This window comes from Oncorhynchus tshawytscha, linkage group LG07, assembly GCF_018296145.1.
Source record: "Oncorhynchus tshawytscha isolate Ot180627B linkage group LG07, Otsh_v2.0, whole genome shotgun sequence".
NCBI classification, from domain to species: Eukaryota; Metazoa; Chordata; class Actinopteri; order Salmoniformes; family Salmonidae; genus Oncorhynchus; species Oncorhynchus tshawytscha.
This window is the reverse complement of record NC_056435.1, coordinates 13,460,800-13,481,767: the sequence shown is the minus strand read 5'-3', so window position 1 is coordinate 13,481,767 and position 20,968 is coordinate 13,460,800. Positions and strand designations below refer to the sequence as shown.

Genomic DNA, 20,968 nt, shown 5'->3' with positions numbered 1-20,968 from the left:
ACACACACACACACACAGTACATATGGATCATCCTCCCATTGTCTTAATCTTCCCACACACAGACCGATGTTCTGACTCATATCTCTCTCGCTCCCGCTGTCTCTCTCCCTTTTTCCCCTCCTTCTCTCTAGCCTCGTCATGTGTTCAGCCTATTGAAGAAGTATGTCCGTGCAGAGCAGAAGGACAGACAGCACACCCTTAAACACTTTGAGCACGTCCGCATGGTCGACCCCAAGAAGGCCGCACAGATCCGACCCCAGGTAATAAGCCCACTAAAGGCCTTTAAAAATAATAATAATTTAATTCACATTTGAATGTGTTTTACATGGTGACAGTAATTTTGTTGTCATTCTCATGAAGGCTGAAACATTTTGATTTGATCTTGAATCAAATCGAAGATTTTTATTGATGCCCTTATTACTTTTTGTATGCACCTCGTCTCACGTTGGTTGACCACTTTCTAGTCCTCTCCAGTGCAGAAACAAAATATTTTCCATTTATACTGGATAAAATAATTAAACCTAGAAACAACATCCACCCCCAACATCCACCCCCAATGCCAAATTTGCTCACACACAAACACCTATACACCACTGAAGGGTATTTTGGTAACCTCCTGACATGTACAATGTATGGCTCACAGAAGATGGCTTGTATTAAATAGCATTCAAATGTACATGTAGGTATTGACCCACCTGCGTGTGATTGAGGAGAGGATGAACCAGTCCCTGGGCCTGCTCTACAAGGTGCCCGGAGTGGCCGACGATATCCAGGACCAAGTTGGTGAGGGGTTTTTTCTTTTTTTCCCAGTCTCATTTCTCCTTCATTAACCAGGTAAAGGTTGACTAGGTCTGTGTGTAAGCATTAACTGATATGAACCAGTAACCTGCCCTCATCCACACTGTCACCAACCACTATCCATAGTTTATATCCACAAAACCCTCATCCACTTTTTCATTCATGATACAGATAATCATAACATCATGACATCCTCCGGGGTAAATGGACATGGAGGACAGGGGGTGCGTGGGTGCAATTGAGGAGAGGGAGGAAAGAGAAGGGGATGAGATGGAGAGAAATTTAGAAAATGACTCTTACAATCTGGTCTTCAGACATCTCTCAATTCTCACCTACACCTCTGTCAAATCAATAACTATAGCTACTTCTTCCCGCTCCCCTCCCTCCCTCTGTGTTTGTTTGGGTCTTGAGTTGTGTGCGTCACCGAGCCGTCTGAGTCCGTCTCAGACTGTCTAGTTTTCCCCTTCTCTCAGGCTGCTCCCCTGCCCTCTGCGCACACACACACCGCCTCCCAGCAACAGACATTGGTTTGGTTTTCTCCTGTCATTAAAACAAATGAGAACAGAGAGCGACCTTGTTTCAAGTGAAGTGTCTGAGGAAGACTTAAAGGGTGCGTCCCAAATGGAACCCCATTCCCTATATAGTGCACTGATTTTGACCAGGGCCCATGGGGTACCTACAGAGCATTTTGAAAGTATTCAGACCCCTTGACCTTTTTACACATTCTGTTAGGTTACAACCTTATTCTAAAATTGATTTAAATCGTTTTTTCCCCATCATAAATCTATACACAATACCCCTTAATGACAGAGCAAAAACAGGTTTTTATACATTTTTACAAATGTATAAAAAAAAGATATTACATTTAAGCAAGTAATCAGACCCTTTACTTTGTTGAAGCACCTTAGGCAGCGACAACAGCCTTGAGTCTTGGGTATGACGCTACAAGCTTTGCACACCTAGATTTGGAGTTTTTCCCATTCTTCTTTGCATATCTTTTCAAGCTCTGTCTGGTTGGATGGGGAGCGTCGTTGCACAACTATTTTTCCGTTGTTCGATCGGGTTCAAGTCCGGGCTCTGGCTGGGCCACTCAAGGACATTCAGAGACTTGTCCCGAAGCCACTGCTGCGTTGTCTTCAAATCAAATGTTATTTGTCACATGCACCGAATACAAAGGGTGTAGACCTTACAATGAAATTGTTACTTACAAGCCCTGAACCAACAATGCAATAAATAAATAAAAATCTAAATAAACTGAAGTATAAAAGCATCCATATAAAACCAATAGAAAAATAACTAAGGAGCAACAATAAAAAAACAGCGAGAGGCGAAGAGCACATTTTTTGTCCATTTAAAATAACATCAAATTGATCAGAAATAGTGTAGACATCGTTAATATTGTAAATGACTATTGTAGCTGGAAACGGCAGATCTTTTTAAATGGAAAATCTACATAGGCATACAGAGGCCCATTATCAGCAACCATCACTCTGTTCCAATGGTACATTGTGTTAGCTAATCCAAGTTTGTCATTTTAAAAGGCTAATTGATCATTAGAAAACCCTTTTCCAATTACTTTAGCACAGCTGAAAACTGTTGGTCTGATTTAAAGAAGCAATTAAACTGGCCTTCTTTTGACTAGTTGAGTATCTGGAGTATCAGCATTTGTGGGTTTGATTACAGGCTCAAAATGGCCAGAAACAAAGCACTTTCATCTGAAACCCGTCAGTCTATTCTTGTTCTGAGAAATGAAGGCTATTCCATGCTAGAAATTGCCAAGAAACTGAAGATCTCGTACAACGCTGTGTACTACTCCCGTCGCAGAAGGGCTCGAACTGGCTCTAACCAGAATACAAAGAGGAGTGGGAGGCCCCGGTGCACAACTGAGCAAGAGGACAAGTACATTAGTGTCTAGTTTGAGGAATAGATGCCTCACAAGTCCTCAACTGGTAGCTTCATAACATAGTACCTGCAAAACACCAGTCTCAACGTCAACAATGAAGTGGTGACTCCGGGATGCTGACCATCTAGGCAGAGTTCCTCTGTTCAGTGTCTGTTCTTTTGCCCATCTTAATCTTTTTTTATTGGCCAGTCTGAGATATGGCATTTTCTTTGCAACTCTGCCTAGGTAGGTTACCTTGGTGTTCTTGGGCACAGAGACTGGAGTGGTTAGCTTGAAGCATGTTGGTATTACAGACTCGGTCAGGAACAGGTTGAAAATGTCAGTGAAGACATCTGCCAGTTGGTCAGCGTATGCTCGGAGTACACATCCTGGTAATCCGTCTGGCCCTGCGGCCTTGTGAATGTTGACCTGTTTGCTCACATCGGCTATGGAGAGTGTGATAACACAGTCGTCCGGAACAGCTGATGCTCTCATGCATGCTTCAGTGTTGCTTGCCTTGAAGCGAGCATATAAGTTACAGTGAGGCAAAAATGTATTTAGTCAGCCACCAATTGTGCAAGTTCTCCCACTTAAAAAGATGAGAGGCCTGTAATTTTCATCGGTACACTTCAACTATGAAAGACAAAATGAGAAAAAAAATCCAGAAAATCACATTGTAGGATTTCTTATGAATTTATTTGCAAATTATGGTGGAAAATAAGTATTTGGTCACCTACAAACAAGCAAGATTTCTGGCTCTCAGACATGTAACTTCTTCTTTAAGAGGCTCCTCTGTCCTCCACTTGTTACCTGTATTAATGGCACCTGTTTGAACTTATCAGAATAAACGACACCTGTCCACAACCGCAAACAGTCACACTCCAAACTCTTCTATGGCCAATACCAAAGAGCAGTCAAAGGACACAAACAAAATTGTAAACCTGCACCAGGCTGGGAGAGCATTTGGATGATTCAGAAGAAGACTGGGAGAATGTCATATGGTCAGATGAAACCAAAATGTAACTTTTTGGTAAAAACTCAACTCGTTGTGTTTGGAGGACAAAGAATGCTGAGTTGCAGCCAAAGAACACCATACCTACTGTGAAGCATGGGGGTGGAAGCATCATGCTTTTTGGGGCTGTTTTTCTGCAAAGGGACCAGGACGACTGATACGTGTGAAGGAAAGAATGAATGGGGCCATGTATCGTGAGATTTTGAGTGAAAACCTCCCATCAGCAAGGGCATTGAAGATGAAACGTGGCTGGGTCTTTCAGCATGACAATGATCCCAAACACACCGCCCGGGCAACGAAGGAGTGGCTTCGTAAGAAGCATTTCAAGGTCCTGGAGTGGCCTAGCCAGTCTCCAGATCTCAAACCCATAAATCTTTGGAGGGAGTTGAAAGTCAGTGTTGCTCAGCAACAGCCCCAAAACATCACTGCTCTAGAGAAGATCTGCATGGAGGAATGGGCCAAAATACCCGCAACAGTGTGTGAAAACCTTGTGAAGACTTACAGAAAACGTTTGACCTCTGTCATTGCCAACAAAGGGTATATAACAAAGTATTAAGAAACTTTTGTTATTGACCAAATTCTTATTTTCCACCAAAATTTGCTAATAAATTCATTAAAAATCCTACAATGTGATTTTCTGGATTTGTAAAAAAGAATTGTCTGTCATAGTTGAAGTGTACCTATGATGAAAATTACAGGCCTCATCTTTTTAAGTGGGAGAACTTGCACAATTGGTGGCTGACTAAATACTTTTTTTGCCCCACTGTATTTAGCTTGTCTGGTAGGCTTGTGTCTTGGCTGTGTGCATAGGGTCATTGTCCTGTTGGAAGGTGAACCTTTGCCCCAGTCTGAGGTCCTATCATGAAGGCCTGATTTGTGGAGGGCTGCAGAGAGGGTTGTCCTTCTGGAATGTTCTCCTCTCCCCAGTGGAACTCTGGAGCTCTGTCAAAGTGGCCATCGGGTTCTTGGTCACCTCCCTATCCAAGGCCCTTCTCCCCCGATTGCTCCGTTTATCCGGGCGGTCAGCCCAAGGAAGAGTCTTGGTGGGTCCCAACTTCTTCCATTTAAGAATGGAGGCCGCTGTGTTCTTGGACCTTCAAACCTTCCCCAGATCTGTGCCTTGACTCAATCTTGTCTCGGAGTTCTAAGGACAATTCCTTCCACCTCATGGCTTAATTTTTGTACTGTCAACTGTGGGACCTTTTTATATAGACAGGTGTGTGCCTTTCCAAATCATGTCCAATCAATTTAATTTACCAATCAAGTTATAGAAACATCTCAAGGATGATCAATGGTAACAGGATGCAGCTGAGCTCAATTTCGAGTCTCATAGCAAAGGGTCTGAATAGTTTTTTATATTGATGACGGAAAAACAATTATTTAATACATTTTAGAATGAGGCTATAATGTAAACAAAATGTTGAAAAGGTCAAGGGGTCTGAATACTTTCCCGAATGCACTGTTTATAGGAAATGGTGGACATTTGAGACATCCATATTCTAGTGATCCTATTTTCTTGTCTTTGTATGTACTAATAAATAATCGTAATTGTTAAATTAGTCATTTACCATTCTATTGCAACAGCATTGATGTTTTCTCTCCTTTTCTCTCTACCCTTGTTTCTTACACCTTCCATCCTCTCCTTTCTATTCTTCTCTCTTAATCCTCTCTGCTGTGGTCTTTTCACCCTCTTCCCCTTTTTCCATTGTTCTTCTTTCTCCAGAGTTGCTGCAGAAGGAGCAGGCAGATATGGCCCAGCAGCTGTCCAACCTGCAGAGTGATGTGCGGGTGAGCTACGGCAATGATGCCCTGATGCCTGACAGTCTTCCAGACAGCACCAGGGCCTCCCTGGACCTGCTGCCCCAGGAAGAAGACCTGGGCATGGGCCTGGACGGACTGGGCTTTATCCACCCCGAGAGCTTCAACCAGGTCAACACCGATAACCAGGGTAGGTGTGCCTAAAGCTATGATAAATACACACAGTCAGGGTGGGAACAGACCGAACCAGGGTAGGTGTACTCTACATACAACCACACATTAAATGTACCGAATCCATAACTGATTGTAGACCGCTGTCAGGGCCTTGACAGGGATGAGATCAAAGTGAAACTATATTAACAAGATACTCATCCTTCCTTTTCACTTTCTCTCGCTCTCCCTAGTTGAGCCTGTGGATGCCCACCCTATTCCTGATAGAGACTTTCCAACACGACCAGTGTCTGGTCTGAAGCCAGAGGAGATCCCTGAGCTCAGGATGGAGGCAGAGGAGAGGCACAGCACCGGATTCGAAGTGCACCACCAGAAACTGGTATCTACACACACACACACACACACACACACACCACTTAATTAGTATATTTACACTCTTTTCATAAATGGCCAGATACAAGCATCACGGAGTTATCCCAGACATATCCATGCCCATAAGGGTATGTCTAGCCATATGTATTGGCTAACCGTTGGAATGGTAACCAAGGCCTGGCGAGATGACCAGGGTTAGTAACTGGCGTCTGCGTTGCCAGGATGTTAGTTTCACACCAGCGCTAATTTATAAATGTCCTCAGATGAACACTGTCTGAAATTGAAAACGCAGACCTGCCAACATGCACGCATTTTGCGTACCAACTACATAATTCTCTGTCCATGTACGCAGGTATGGGATCTGAGTTAAAAGTTCACAGAAATGAATAGGGCCTGATTTATTTTTTTAAACATTTTAATAAAATAATAAGTAAATCTAACATCCCGATTCTTGAGCTGCAACACACAGACATGTGTCAACAGACATGGAGATGAATACATAATTATTGGACGTAGCTACCCCGTGTCTGCCCCTCCTGTTTATTGTGATGCTGAGTTTGCTGACTGTCAGCTGTACGTAAACACATGGACAAATGCCTTTTCGACTGCGTTGTGGAAGGTAAACACTAATTGTTTCAATTTAGCTCTCACATTTACGAGTGACAGAAATTAAATGCGAATATGAAAAATAACTGGTTGCGTTTGTGCCAGTGTGATGTATATTTAATTCTGCGTCCCATAAGTTGTATTTTCCACGTAACATTACGAGGATCACGCAACCTGAGACTGTAATTATGATCCACGTCACAAAAAAAGCATTACAAAAGTATAATCAAAAATAAGTATAAACATCTTGGAATGAAATGGATTCGGGAGTTTAGAAGACTGCCCAATGAAGAATGAATGAGTCTGGTATTAGCTATAGAGGCAATGCTTCTAAAATGCCTTTGCACTAAATTTGATATTTTATCAATTTATATCATTAGTTTTTATGTTTTCAAAATGATTTTGCTTTTAGTGTTGATTAGGAACCGTGTCTAAAAAAAGCCCATACTTGTGAGCTGGCCCTATTGATTGTCCCTGTTTGAGAGATGGCCCTGTTTTGTAGAGACTAAACTTGGGGGCATGTGCTAAGAAACATTTATAGATCATCTCCATTCTACACTGTACATGTAATGGTATAAACATACAGACGATCTGTGCTAATTCCACAAAACGTATATTTCTTGAATATGTTCTGTACTTATCAGTATGAATCTTTTATGTTTTGTAAATACCTTTCAGAGGACTGAACTGAACCAGGTGTGCTCCATCATGTTTGTCTAAGCACATGAATCTCCAACTCGTCGCGCGTGCGTCTGGTACTCTAAAAGGTTGGACAGGGTGGGCAGATCTGAAACCGCGACACGCATACATTCACACTTAGAAAAACAAGCGGCGTTTCGTGCCCAATTTAAATCTCTTATACATTTTGCTACTTTTCCTCATTAAATAAGGGAGAAAATTGATTATGTAACAGTCATATTGTATAACGTAACTTTAAGCTTACCTCTAAAAATACCTCTAATGTAACTCTGAACCTTAATCCCAAACCCCCTCAACTTTACCACGGCCTTTTAACACCTAAACAGCAATCCTAACGTTAGATTACAAATCGTCTTTTTGTATTCCGTCCAAACCCCAAATTATTCCTACTCTCTCCGACTTAATTTCACCTTAATGCCTTGAACTCCTGACCCCAGATCTGTCTGCATAAATCCAGTCAGTATTTGTGATTGGTTGTGCAGTGTGATTTTACAGTCTCTCTCTTTCTCTCTCCTCTCTCAAGGTGTTCTTCGCCGAGGATGTCGGCTCTAACAAGGGTGCCATCATCGGGCTGATGGTGGGAGGCGTTGTCATAGCGACCGTCATCGTCATCACCCTGGTGATGCTGAGGAAGAAGCAGTACACATCCATCCACCATGGAGTCATCGAGGTGAGGGGTAGAGGTGACGTGTGTGTGGACTTGTATTACTATCCTAGTGGGTACTCTGCTGCCTGTGACTGGAACGAATTGCAAAAATCGCTGAAGTTGGAGACTTATCTCCCTCACCAACTTCAAACATCAGCTATCTGAGCAGCTAACCGATCGCTGCAGCTGTACATAGTCTATTGGTAAATAGCCCACCCATTTTCACCTACCTCATCCCCATACTGTTTTTATTTATTTACTTTTCTGCTCTTTTGCACACCAATATCTCTACCTGTACATGACCATCTGATCATTTATCACTCCAGTGTTAATCTGCAAAATTGTAATTATTTGCCTACCTCATGCCTTTTGCACACATTGTATATAGACTCCCCCCTTTGTTTTCTACTGTGTTATTGACTTGTTAATTGTTTATTCCATGTGTAACTCTGTTGTCTGCTCACACTGCTATGCTTTATCTTGGCCAGGTCGCAGTTGCAAATGAGAACTTGTTCTCAACTAGCCTACCTGGTTAAATAAAGGTGAAATAAAAATAATTAAAAAATAAAAGTACCGGAAAGCCCCAAAACGTCCCCACAATGATAGTGAAACGAGGGGAATTCTCCCACGAGGATGAAGGTTAGGAGGTAGGGTTAGGGGTTAGGACAATTAGGATTTTGAATGGAAATCAATTTTAGGTCTCCACAAGGACAGTAAAATATATGCTATGCGTGTACTTTTCTGGACTTTGGCTCAGTATTTCCTTTGTCTCTATTTCTGTTGTTTATGAGTTTGAGACTTGAATCTAAAGTCTGTGTAGAAGGTTAACCTCTTGATGCTACCCATCCCGGATCCGGGATCGTGACTACGGCTCAAGCTCATTAGCATAACGCAAAATGCGAAAAAATATTCTTAGACATATTTAACCTCCACACCTACACAAGTCCAATAGCTCAAATGAAAGATAAACACCTTGTTCATCTACCCAGCAAGTCAGATTTCTAAAATGTTTTACGGCGAAAACATAGCACACATTTATATTAGACCACCACCGAAACAAAAGGCAAGCGGCGGCCATTTTGTCCCAGAAAATATAAAATTTAAAAGTAGGATTAAAAAATAAATAATTCACTAACCTTTTGAAAATCTTCATCAGATGACAGTAATATTACATGTTACACAGTACATTTTTTTTTTTCAATAATATGCCATTAATATCCATAAATCTCTGTTTACAATGACGACATTTCAAAAAATGCTACTCAAAATGTCCGGAGAAATTATGATAGCTCCGACAGATAACGTCAGATAACAAGCAATAAACATGACTAAATATACATGTTCTACATATAGTTACAAAGATACACTTCTTCTTAATACAACCGCTGTGTTACATTTATTTTTAACGTTACAGAATTCGTTCACTAGTCTATGCTATGAGTCGGCGCTCAGATATTAGCAGTGTCTCCTCCACGTTTGGAGTCCACAGAAACCCAAAATAACCACATAAATATTCCCTTACCTTTGATGTTCTTCGATCAGAAGACGTAGAAGGAGTCATACTTACCCAATACATCGTTTGGTTTCAAGTTGTGCGTCTTTGTATTAGCATATGCTAACAGCTTCAGCTGAAATGCACCCAAAATAACTTCTGCTCCTTCTGGTCCCGCACTCTTGCGCATCAAACTTCAAAATTACATATTATATGTCGACTAAACTGGTCAAACTAAGTGCAGAATCGAGCAAAATGATGTTTTTATCATGTAAAACAATGATAATCGCAAACAAACGAACCGGCTTCAACTGGTGTCTATTGGAAAAGAACGTTCTCCAAATCGGCCGTGCGCAATAGAGTGCATGTATGTGAGAGTGAACCGGGCATTTTCGCCCGCCAAAGGATGAGGGAGCACGAAATTCAAACAATGAACGTGCCAATTGAAAGCAGACATCGCGCTGAACAAATACATACTGTTCCCAGATCGGTAGCTGCCTGGGAAGGGTGGGGGCGATGACGTCAAAGTTGACCCAACTTTTCTCTTGACAAGAGAGAGTTTGGGAGAAAGGCTGCCCTGAGAGTTCTGCTTTACATACAGACATAATTTAAACGGTTTTAGAAACTTTAGAGTGTTTTCTATTCAATAATTATTATTATATGCATATATTAGCAATTTTGGAAAAAAATATTTTCAGTTTACTATGGGCACGCACTTCCTCCAACGGGGGCAGTATTGAGCCATAAGCTCAAGAGGTTAACAGTGCACATGTACTGTGTCAGCATGGGTACGAATCTATCCTACTGCATCAGTAAACATGTAAGGAGTGGGAACAGTCCCCACTCGCTAAACAACAAAAAAGAACCAGCAATAGTGTATGACACGTCAAACTCATTCCACAGAGGGACGACTATCTGTGGGTTTACACTCCACCCTTGTACTTGATTGATGAATTAAGGTCACTAATTAGTAAGGAACTCTTCTCACCTGGTTGTCTTAATTGAAAGGAGAAAAACAAAAACCTGCAAACACTAGGCCCTCCGTGGAATGACTATGAACCCCTAGTGTACGAGGACATACCATATCTTGTGTGTAACACATCTCTCTGTTTCTGCAGGTGGATGCAGCAGTCACCCCTGAGGAGCGCCACCTGTCCAAAATGCAGCAGAACGGCTATGAGAACCCCACCTACAAGTTTTTCGAGCAGATGCAGAACTGAGGAATGACAAACCCCCCTCACCCTATGACCACTACCCAACCCCTCTAACCCTCCACACCCCTATGCCCTTAACACTATCCCCACTCCAAACCTACCCTCAAGCAGTGCAGGTTGGAACCAGGCACCACTATCACTCCTGGTGTAGATGGAGACTGTCCCCTTCAACACTGGTCCAGAGTCTGTTTTTAGTTTGATTTGGAATGAGTTGGGGAATGGATTTTGACAGAGAGATCTGACTCCAGACCAGTGTTATTTAAGGGGGCATTCTCTGGCTGTAGTGCCAGCCACACTGTCCCCAACCCTACACTACTGCATTCTCTATACACTGGGGAATAGGTGAGGTCTATGGGTCAATGAAGCCTCCTATCCTTCCTTGCTCCTTCTTTCCTTCTCTGTGCATTCTTATGACAGCTGTGCTGTGTTAGGTCACACAAGGCTAAAATGATGATAATGATTATGATGTACTCTGAATGAGCTCTTTATTTGAGTTATTCTATCGTTTTCGGTTTTGTTTTTCAAAAAATAAATTAAAATTAGAAAAAAAAATCATATGTAAAGAGGTCTTTTTTTTTTTTTTTAAGTTGCGTGTAATGTAACAAAGTAGCCGTTCCTATTTAGTGCATGATGACAAATTACGATGGGGTTATTATTGAGAATAATGAAATATCTTTCTGCGTCTCCAGAGAGGTTCTCACATCGAGATGATCATTCTAGCAGGATTGTACATTTAGTATCTTTCTCGTGATTACGTGACTTAAATGACATTGGATAAAAACATATATGAATCTCGGTGAATGGGCTCTCTGCTTGGATATCATGTTAATAAATACACTGTAAGAGAGATCTGTGCTTTTTGGATTTAAGTTTCTTCCTTTTTTATTTCAACCATGCTATGTTCCTAAAACTGCGGGGGGGCTGGCTTGATCCGTATTTGTATATTATATTATCATATGAATTATGATTATCTTTAGTTTATTGCATTGGCATCCTATTGCGTTTTGCAGACGTTATGAATCAGCCCTATTTAATTTTTGATTTCTTTCTTTGATTCCATGTTGTCGTGTGTTCTTTTCTTTTTAAGATTGGGGGGAGGTATGTGGCGGGAAGGCCGGTTCCAGCCGGGGGAGAATGGAGGGACGGGGGTGGATGACTCTGTGTTCTCCAGTCTAGTTAGAATTCTTGTTCCAGTTCTATGTTTCCGCTAGAAATAAACAACGTTCTCCTCCTCTGTACATTTGTTTGTGATATATAAGAACAATCCAATACCATTTTGGGCTTACTTATTCTTCCCAATCTGTTCCTTTCTTGCTTCGGCTCATCCTTCTCTCTTTCTCTCTCTCTCTCTGCTGAGACTAGAAACGGAGCAGGGTCGGTGCCTGGGGAGGGTGCATGTGAAAGATTGAGAGAAGGAAGGAAGGATTGAGGTAGAGGGAATTACTAGCTGTTCCAGATGGATAGTCAGACGGGCAGTCTGTAAAATGAATCTCCAACCACCACCCTCCCCTCTTTCCCCCTGCTTCAGGCATGCGACTCACCTCTCTCAAGCACTTGTCTAGAGCCAGCAATACGACGACCTCTACCGTGGCCTAGAAGGCAACTTTCAGCGGGTTAGCAGGGCCATCCGGTAATTGGATGGACTACAGTTTCAGTGAGAAGTAGTCAAAATATAGGCCTGTGATAGGGTGCCATTTTGCGACACAGTACTAGACTTAAGGCAGTGTTGTGGTGGTGTGTAGAGCTGTGTCCGTCACACACTGCTGCAGGTGGGTCAGTCCTTTGCTTGGGTTTTCAGAGGATGCATTACCTTACCATAGTCAGAATAAGGCAGTATAGAGTTAGAGAGAGCAGGGTTTCTTTCTTTATTTCTCTGTGGCTTTATTTCCACTGTGTGTAATTGTGCAAGCCATTTGCTTTGACTGGGAAAAACGCTTTCTACACTGTATTCCATAAATAAAGTTTTGAACGTACATACAGCTCTCACTGAGTCATGGCTCTTAAGTCTTGGGGGATGGGGATATTTTCACCACTGTAGTGTGTTTTTATGAATTATGCAATACCTCCTTTTAAGCACAGGACCAAATGATTCCCTGATCTAGATTTTGTTTTCTAATGATACATTAAATATTATTTCACTTTTTATTTAACCAGTTAGGCCAGTTGGGAATAAGTTCTCATTTACAACTGCGACCTGGCCAAGATAAAGCAAAGCAGTGTGACAAACTACACATGGGATAAACAAACGTACAGTCAATACACGAAAATTCTATATACAGTGTGTGCAGATGTAGTACGAGGGAGGTAAGGTAGCGAGGTAAGGCAATAAATAGGCCATAGTGGCAAAATAATTACAATTTAGCAATTATACACTGGAGTGATAGACATTTATAAGATGAATATGCAAGTAGAGATACTGGGGTGCAAAGGAGCAAGATAAAGAACATGGGGATGATATCGTTTAGGACCTTGAGCGCTGCTGAGGTGCACCCATGACCAGATTGCATAGCAGAGAAGGCATGGTGGGATTCTAAATGGTTGGTGATCTGTTTTTAACTTGGCTTTCGAAGACTTTAGAAAGGGAGGGTAGGATAGATATACAGTTGAAGTCGGAAGTTTACATACACTTAGGTTGGAGTCATTAAAATTTGTTTTTCAACCACTCCAGAAATGTCTTGTCCTAACCAAAACTATAGTTAACATCTACTTTGTGCATGACACAATTACCTTTTCCAACAATCAATTACAAACAGATTATTTCACTTATAATTCACTGTATCACAATTCCATTGGGTCAGAAGTTGACATACACTAAATTGACTGCCTTTAAACAGCTTGGTAAATTCCAGAAAATGATGTCATGGCTTTAGAAGCTTCTGATAGGCTAATTGACATAATTTGAGTCAATTGGAGGTGTAGCTGTGGACGTATTTCAAGGCCTACCTTCAAACTCAGTGCCTCTTTGCTTGACATAATGGGAAAATCTAAATAAATCAGCCAAGACCTCAGAAAAAGAATTATAGACCACAAGTCTGGTTCATCCTTGGGAGCAATTTCCAAATGCCTGAAGGTACCACATTCATCTGTACAAAATAGTACGGAAGTATAAACATCATGGGACCACGCAGCCGTCATACCGCTCAGGAATAAGATGTGATCTGTCTCCTAGAGATGAATGTACTTTGGTGCGAGAAGTGCAAATCAATGCCAGAACAACAGCAACAGACCTTGTGAAGATGCTGGAGGAAACAGGTACAAAAGTATTTATATCCACAGTAAAAACTAATCCTATATCGACATAACCTGAAAGGCCGTTCAGCAAGGAAGAAGCCACTGCTCCAAAACCGCCATAAAAAAGCCACACTACGGTTTACAACTGCACATGGGGACAAAGATCTTACTTTTTGGAGAAATGTCCTCTGGTCTGATGAAACAAAAATAGAACTGTTTGGCCATAATGACCATCGTTACATTTGGAGGAAAAAGGGGGAGGCTTGCAAGCCAAAGAACACCATTCCAACTGTGAAGCACGGGGGTGGCAGCATCATGTTGTGGGGGTGCTTTGCTGCAGGAGGGCCTGGTGCACTTCACAAAAATGACGGCATCATGAGATGGGAAAATTATGTGGATATATTGAAGCAACATCTCAAGACATCAATCAGGAAGTTAAAGCTTGGTCGTAAATGGGTCTTCCAAATGGACAATAACCCCAAGCATACTTCCAAAGTTGTGGCAAAATGGCTTAAGGACAACAAAGTCAAGGTATTGGAGTGGCCATCACAAAGCCCTGACCTCAAGCCTATAGAAAATGTGTGGGCAGAACTGAAAAAGCATGTGCGTGCAAGGAGGCCTACAAACCTTACTCAGTTACACCAGCTCTGTCAAGAGGAATGGGCCAAAATTCCCCAAACTTATTGTGGGAAGCTTGTGGAAGGCTACCCAAAACATTTGACCCAAGTTAAACAATTTAAAGGCAATGCTACCAAATACTAATTGAGTGTATGTAAACTTCTGACCCAGTGGGAATGTGATGAAAGAAATAAAAGCTGAAATAAATCATTCTCTCTATTATTCTGACATTTCACATTCTTAAAATAAAGTGGACATCCTAACTGACCTAAGACAGGGAATTATTAGGAGGATTAAATGTCAGGAATTGTGAAAAACTGAGTTTAAATGTATTTGGCTAAGGTGTATGTAAACTTCCGACTTCATCATGTAGGTCTGTAACAGTTTGAGTCTAGAGTGTCACCCCCTTTAAAGAGGGGGATGACCGCGGCAGCTTTTCAATCTTTAGGGATCTCAGACGATACGAAATAGAGGTTGAACAGGCTAGAGATAGGGGTTGCAACAATTGCGGTGGATAATATTAGAAAGAGAGGTTCCAGATTGTCTAGCCAACTGATTTGTAGGGGTTCAGATTTTGCAACTCTTTCAGAACATTAGCTATCTAGATTTGGGTGAAGGAGAAATGGGGAGGCTTGGGCAAGTTGCAGTGGGGGGTGCTGAGCTGTTGACCTGGGTAGGGGTAGCCAGGTGGAAAGCATGGCCAGCTGTAGAAAAATGCTTATTGAAATTCTCGATTATCGTAGATTTATGGTGGTGACAGTGTTTCCTAACTTCAGTGCACCCCCCCACCACCACCATAAATGACAGCTGTGCCATATAGATCGCAGAAGCGTAGAGTTTTTCTTTTTAAATTATAATACAAAATTCTTGCAACCAATATAATGTTATATAGATGGGGGGATACAACCATACCAGCTCTGCAGATCTTGCTGCGATGAGACAGAATCATTGGATAATTTGTTTTGGTACTGTCCATATGTAGTTTTGTTTTTGGTCGCAAGTTCATGAATGGCTGAAGAATTGCAACATTTACCTGGAGCTTACTCTGCAAATAGTACTGCTGGGTGATTTAAAGTCATTTGATTAATAATATAATAATACTCTTAGCAAAAATGTTTATCTTTAATTTACAATATGTAGAATCTATGAGAATAGAAAGTTTCAAAACTTTTGTGAAACAGAGTACAGTTGATAAATATGTGGCAAGTTGTAGAAACAGCTCAAGGATTATCAATGGAAACAGGATGCTCCTGAGCTCAATTTCAAGTCTCATAGCTACAAAGGTCCTGGATGGCTGGGAGCTTGGCCCCAGTGATGTACTGGGCTGTCCGCGCCACCCTCTGTAGCGCTTTGCGATCAAGGGTGGTGCAATTGCCATATCAAGTGGTGATGAAGCCAGTCAAGATGCTCTTGATTGTGCACCTGTAGAACTTTTTGAGGATCTGAGGGCCCATACCAAATCTATTCAGCCTCCTGAGGTGGAAGAGGCGCTGCCGTGCCCTGTTCATGACTGTGCGGCTGTGTGTGGACCATATTAAGTCCTTAGTGATACGTTTGCCAAGGAGCTTGAAGCTCTTGACTCGCTCCACAACAGCCCCGTCGATGTGGATGAGGGCATGCTGTCCCCTCTTTCTCCTTTAGTCCTCTATCAGCTCATTGGTCAAACTGACGTTGAAGGAGAGATTGTTACCCTGGCACTACACTGCTAAGTCATTGACATTCTCCCGAAGTAGTCTCTGACTGCCCGCTCCCACCCGCTGCATAAAAAAATGCAGACTGTGCTGCAATGATCTCTATCAGGTTCTGCAGGCATCCCGTGGGAATGTAGCCCTCTAGTTTGTACCCATTTAAATTGGCCTAGACTAGGCTACAATTAGGTACCTCTTTTTCTGAGAGAGTAGGAAGGTATGTGATTGAAAAGATAAGTATGTTTTTGTCCTGTTTGATTTTGCTTTGATCAACTCCACATGATAGCGCATTTTCATGTTATTGTAACCCATGTAGTATTTCATTTGAGTAGGAGATCATAGACAACTAAAATCAGATTCATGAAATTAAAACAATCAGTAGGTTACTGGTGCACACTGTAAATCCAATTTTCAATAGCCTAAAGAAAAACCAAATAGATTTATAGGACTGTACAACGAAGTTGAGGGAAAGACGAAATCGTTGGTGTAAATCCAGCAAGTATGTTTTTCGTGTGACAGTTGTTGCTTTGCCACAGGGGCAAAGACATGCACCTTCAAGGCATTTGACTAGTTTGATTTTCACTTCAGAATAAAATACCAAATAAGGTAGCAAATAAAGCATCGTTATTATGTGGGTGATATGAAAGCTGTGCACATTGCTATGATAAAAACGATATAGCGCTGAAAAGAACAGGGCTGTAGAGATGCGCAGCCAGGACGCACGTTGATGTTCCGGAACGCGACCGATTGAAAAATAGCCACAATGCAAAGCGGTTTATCACAGTGGAAGTAATCACTGTCAAATCCAAGGTGAGTGGTGTTTTTACAGCGGAATTAAACGCCTTATAATCGATTTCATTGTATTAACGCCAAATTGTACATGTTCGTCATATTCATGCTAATTACAAGTCATAGCCAGCCGGTAAGAGAGTCGACTAATACTGTAACTTCCCCCAAAATACTGTAAATTAGCTAGGGTCATGTATTTTTGTTGCCTCAGATGGGTGTATGGAAGATATGCACAGGGTTGGGTTCCCACTAGTTCCCACAGCCACGTTACCGCCGTCAGCTATCCAGCCAGCGAGGAACCGTTAACTAGCTAGTAACGTTAACTTCATGTAGCTACTGTTCACGCACGGTTTATCTATCGCCAGTAATATACATGTTCAGCTTAGCTAGTTTGGTAGCGTCACTGTCAAACTTAACAGTTGTCATTTGTCCCCCTCTCCGTTTGACAGTATGGCGCTTCGTAAACTATTCCGGCTGTCCTCGCTGTTGCGCTCCGCGGTGTCATTGACACTGCGCAGGAATTTCGGCCTGTCTGCTGTCCTCTTCAACCGGGCCAAGGACCTGGACCCTATCCAGAAACTATTCCTAGACAAGATCCGCGACTACAGCACCAAGAGCAAGTGAGTGCGATAAATAACCGCACTATTTGTCCTACTTTCACTATTGCTAACTTACTTGTTTCTTCATGTTGGTAGGCTATACATTAGCTAGGCTTATGTGGAATGACCCAGGATGTCATGACAGAGATGGTGGCAGGGAGTCTGCACGTGCTTTTAGCACTGCAGAGCTATTTGCAAAGGATGGGCCATATGTTCAGTAGGCGAACGTTGTGGGATATTGCAAATAAAAAATGTGGGGGAACAGAGCTAGCAGACTTGATTCTTGATTATACAGTACATGTCAGTCGTGTTCATTCTACATGATATATTTCTATCTGAACGTTCCACAATGTTGTGCACCTTCTGAACCCGGTCCTATATGCCTAGATGGCAAGATCCATGAACCGCATAGGATGCTGAAGGTGCTTTCATAGGTTATATATGTCTGACTCGTTATAGGGTATTATAATTATAGGGCTGACTAGTTATGTGGTTTCTTGAGCTCACCCACTGCAACAAAGGTAGGGCTTCCTTGACATGTCTTTGCCTGATGCTTGGTGCTCACGGAATAAGTAGGCAATTAAACAAACACTCAAACAGGCAACTGAAGTGGGATCTTTCTTATTTCTGTAGATATACAGTGTATTTGGAAAGTATTCAGACCCCTTGACTTTTTCCACATTTTTTTACACTACAGACTTTTTCTAAAATGGATTACATTTTTAAAATCATCCTCAATATAGACACAGTACACCATAATGACAAAGTGAAAACATGTTTGTAGAAATGTAATTAAAAACATACCTTATTTACATACGTATTCAGACCCTTTGCTATGAGAATCGAAATTGAACTCCGGTGCATCCTGTTTCCATTGGTCATCCTTGAGATGTTTCTACATCTTGGAGTCCACCTGTGGTAAATTCAATTGATTGGACATGATTTGGAAAGGCACACACCTGTCAATATAAGGTCCCACAGTTGGCCGTGCATGTCAGAGCAAAAACCAACCGTTAGGTTGATGGAATTGTCCGTATATTTCCGAGACAGGATTGTGTCGCGGTACAGATCTTGGGAAGGATACCAAAACATTTCTGCAGCATTGAAGGTCCCCAAGAACACCGTGACCTCCATCATTCTTAAATGGAAGAAGTTTGGAACCATCAAGACTCTTCCTAGAGCTGGTCGCTTGGCCAAACTGAGCAATCCGCGGAGAAGAGCCTTGGTCAGGGAGGTGACCGAAATCGCAATGGTCACTCTGACAGAGTTCCAGAGTTCCTCTGTGGAGCTGGGAAAACCTTCCAGAAGGACAATCATCTCTGCAGCACTCCACCAATTAGGCCTTTATGGTAGTAAAAGTGGTAGTCCTCAGAAAAAAGGCACATTACAGCCAAAAAAGAGGTACCTAAAGGACTCTCAGACCATGAGAAACAAGATTCTCTGGTCTGATGAAACCAAGATTGAACTCCTGAATGCCAAGTGATATGTCTGGAGGAAACCTGGTGCCATCCCTAAGGTGAAGCATGGTGGTGGCAGCATCATGCTGTGGGGATGTTTTTCAGTGGCAGGGACTGGGGCACTAATCAGGCTGAGGGAAAGATGAACGGAGCAAAGTACAGAGGTCCTTGATGAAAACCAGCTACACAGTGAAGGGGTCTGATTACTCTCCAAATCCACTGTATATGCATGATTTATAAAGCCAGGCACATTTAATAGTACGGCTACTGATTTCTAGACCTAAATAAGTTGGTATCCTCACTTTTCTTAGGAAAACAGCCCTTGCCTTATTGTGTCTCCCCTCATTCTGCAGCTGCCTCTGCTTTATGCTCGTTAACCAATATGCTCGTTAACTTTGCTATTATGCACATAGCAACATGGTCTAGGAAAAGGTGCCAATTCAACAGCGTGTTTCAGAACCGTGGACAGCGACCACTAGTCAATGCAGGAGAAAGCAAATTTGTTATGAAATATATTTTTTATTATTGTTGCACCGTTGTTCTTATATAATATAACCATATACAATTTTAGTAGCACATGTATTCGAGTGATTGACTGTGCCTTCCCCACGGCCTCCACAATGGATTAGTCCACTCACAGGGGCAAATCAGACCGGTGTCTTGTACACAATGATATATATATCTATATTTTTGCTAATGCTCGAATAAAGAATTATCAGTCGACTAAATGGGGTCAGCCCTAAACAACAGAGTAGTGTATTCCATGCTACAGTGTTGTTTTAAAAGGTTCCTTCCCCATCTTTCTCTTTTCTCCAGGGCTGCAGCAGGTGGGATTGTTGATGCAGGCCCCTCTTACGAAAAGGGTGTCTCAGAGGAGATCACCAAACTGCAGAGGTTATATGGGACTGGTGACCTCACCAAATTCCCTGACTTCAAATTTACAGGTTCGTTAAGGCCATGCACTGCAGTATAGAGCTGGGACGATTTAACTGAAAATGATCAGACATTTTACTGACATCATTAATAACGACAAGTTGCCTACAGTAGAGAAATGTGACGTTTGAAATAATATGGGCGATTGCTAATGGAACAATAGATAGCTACGACATTTAAAGTGTAATAGAAAAAGTAACTGGGGTGTAAATTCATTTGAACAAACGTGTCGTTTGATTTCTCATTATTGTGATAATTGTCAATTTATTGTGATATGGATGTCACCCAGCTCTACCGCAGTAGTAGCATTTCTTGGTAGCTTAGTCATAGACTAAATTGTACTACCCCCATCTCACCCTACGTAGCATACTCATTCTATGCTTAAAAGCAGGGGTGTCAGTCATTCCGTGGTGTTTCTAGTATACGTGTGTTTTTTCCTTTCAGTTAAGACCTAGACAACCAGTGAGGGGTGTTCTTTACTAATTAGTGACCTTAATTCATCAAATACAAGGGAGGTGCAAAAACCCACAGACACTCAGTCCTCCATGAAATGAGTTTGACGCGGGTGGTTTTAAAGGATTCATTCACCCTCAACCAGGGTTGTATTCTTTAGGCACCAAAGAAAAACAAACAAAAAAATATATAGACGGGTCTTCTCCTAAGTGAAAGCATCCACAGAATTATGTTTATTTTTTATCTAGATCACTCCTGTTCAAAGGTAAGAGGTTGGCATGACGATATATACAAAACATGAAAGGAACTACCGGAACAATAAACGCTTGTTATTGTTTTGCAAAGTGTTTCACTACGGTATGCACTAATGAATACGACCGAGCATTTCTAAATCCTCCTTCTCTCTTCTCCAGAGCCCCAGCTGCAGGAAGTGGCCAAGTGAACACTGACCATGACGACGTTGTCTCTGTCCTACATGTCACCACTATTAATGTACTATTTAATAAATGAAGTTGGATTAAATGTGAGAACATTTTGTTTTATTACGTT

General features: G+C 41.8%; 2 protein-coding genes across 5 annotated transcripts in view; both read left to right on the top strand.

Moving 5' to 3' along the window:
• The window catches only part of appa (amyloid beta (A4) precursor protein a), a 45,178-nt gene extending 32,548 nt beyond the window's left edge, over positions 1-12,630 (top strand). For all 3 annotated transcript variants that reach the window (XM_024426219.2, XM_024426218.2, XM_024426217.2), the window contains 6 exons: positions 133-261; positions 685-784; positions 5,417-5,641; positions 5,856-6,001; positions 7,823-7,969; positions 10,556-12,630. In XM_024426219.2, the coding sequence (XP_024281987.1) occupies positions 133-261; positions 685-784; positions 5,417-5,641; positions 5,856-6,001; positions 7,823-7,969; positions 10,556-10,657 (849 nt within the window). In that variant the 3' untranslated portion in view covers positions 10,658-12,630. The remainder of the gene's footprint in view (positions 1-132; positions 262-684; positions 785-5,416; positions 5,642-5,855; positions 6,002-7,822; positions 7,970-10,555) is intronic.
• A 4,224-nt stretch (positions 12,631-16,854) lies between these two features.
• atp5pf (ATP synthase peripheral stalk subunit F6) lies at positions 16,855-20,941 on the top strand. 2 transcript variants are annotated; one of them, XM_024426215.2, is made up of 4 exons: positions 16,855-16,998; positions 17,427-17,597; positions 19,850-19,977; positions 20,833-20,941. In XM_024426215.2, the coding sequence occupies exons 2-4, from the start codon at positions 17,428-17,430 to the stop codon at positions 20,859-20,861; spliced, it is 327 nt and encodes a 108-aa protein (XP_024281983.1). In that variant the 5' UTR covers positions 16,855-16,998; position 17,427; the 3' UTR covers positions 20,862-20,941. The 2 variants fall into 2 exon arrangements, with proteins under 2 accessions (XP_024281983.1, XP_024281984.1); XM_024426216.2 differs by lacking the exon at positions 16,855-16,998 and adding an exon at positions 17,039-17,110.
• The last annotated feature ends 27 nt before the right edge of the window (positions 20,942-20,968 follow it).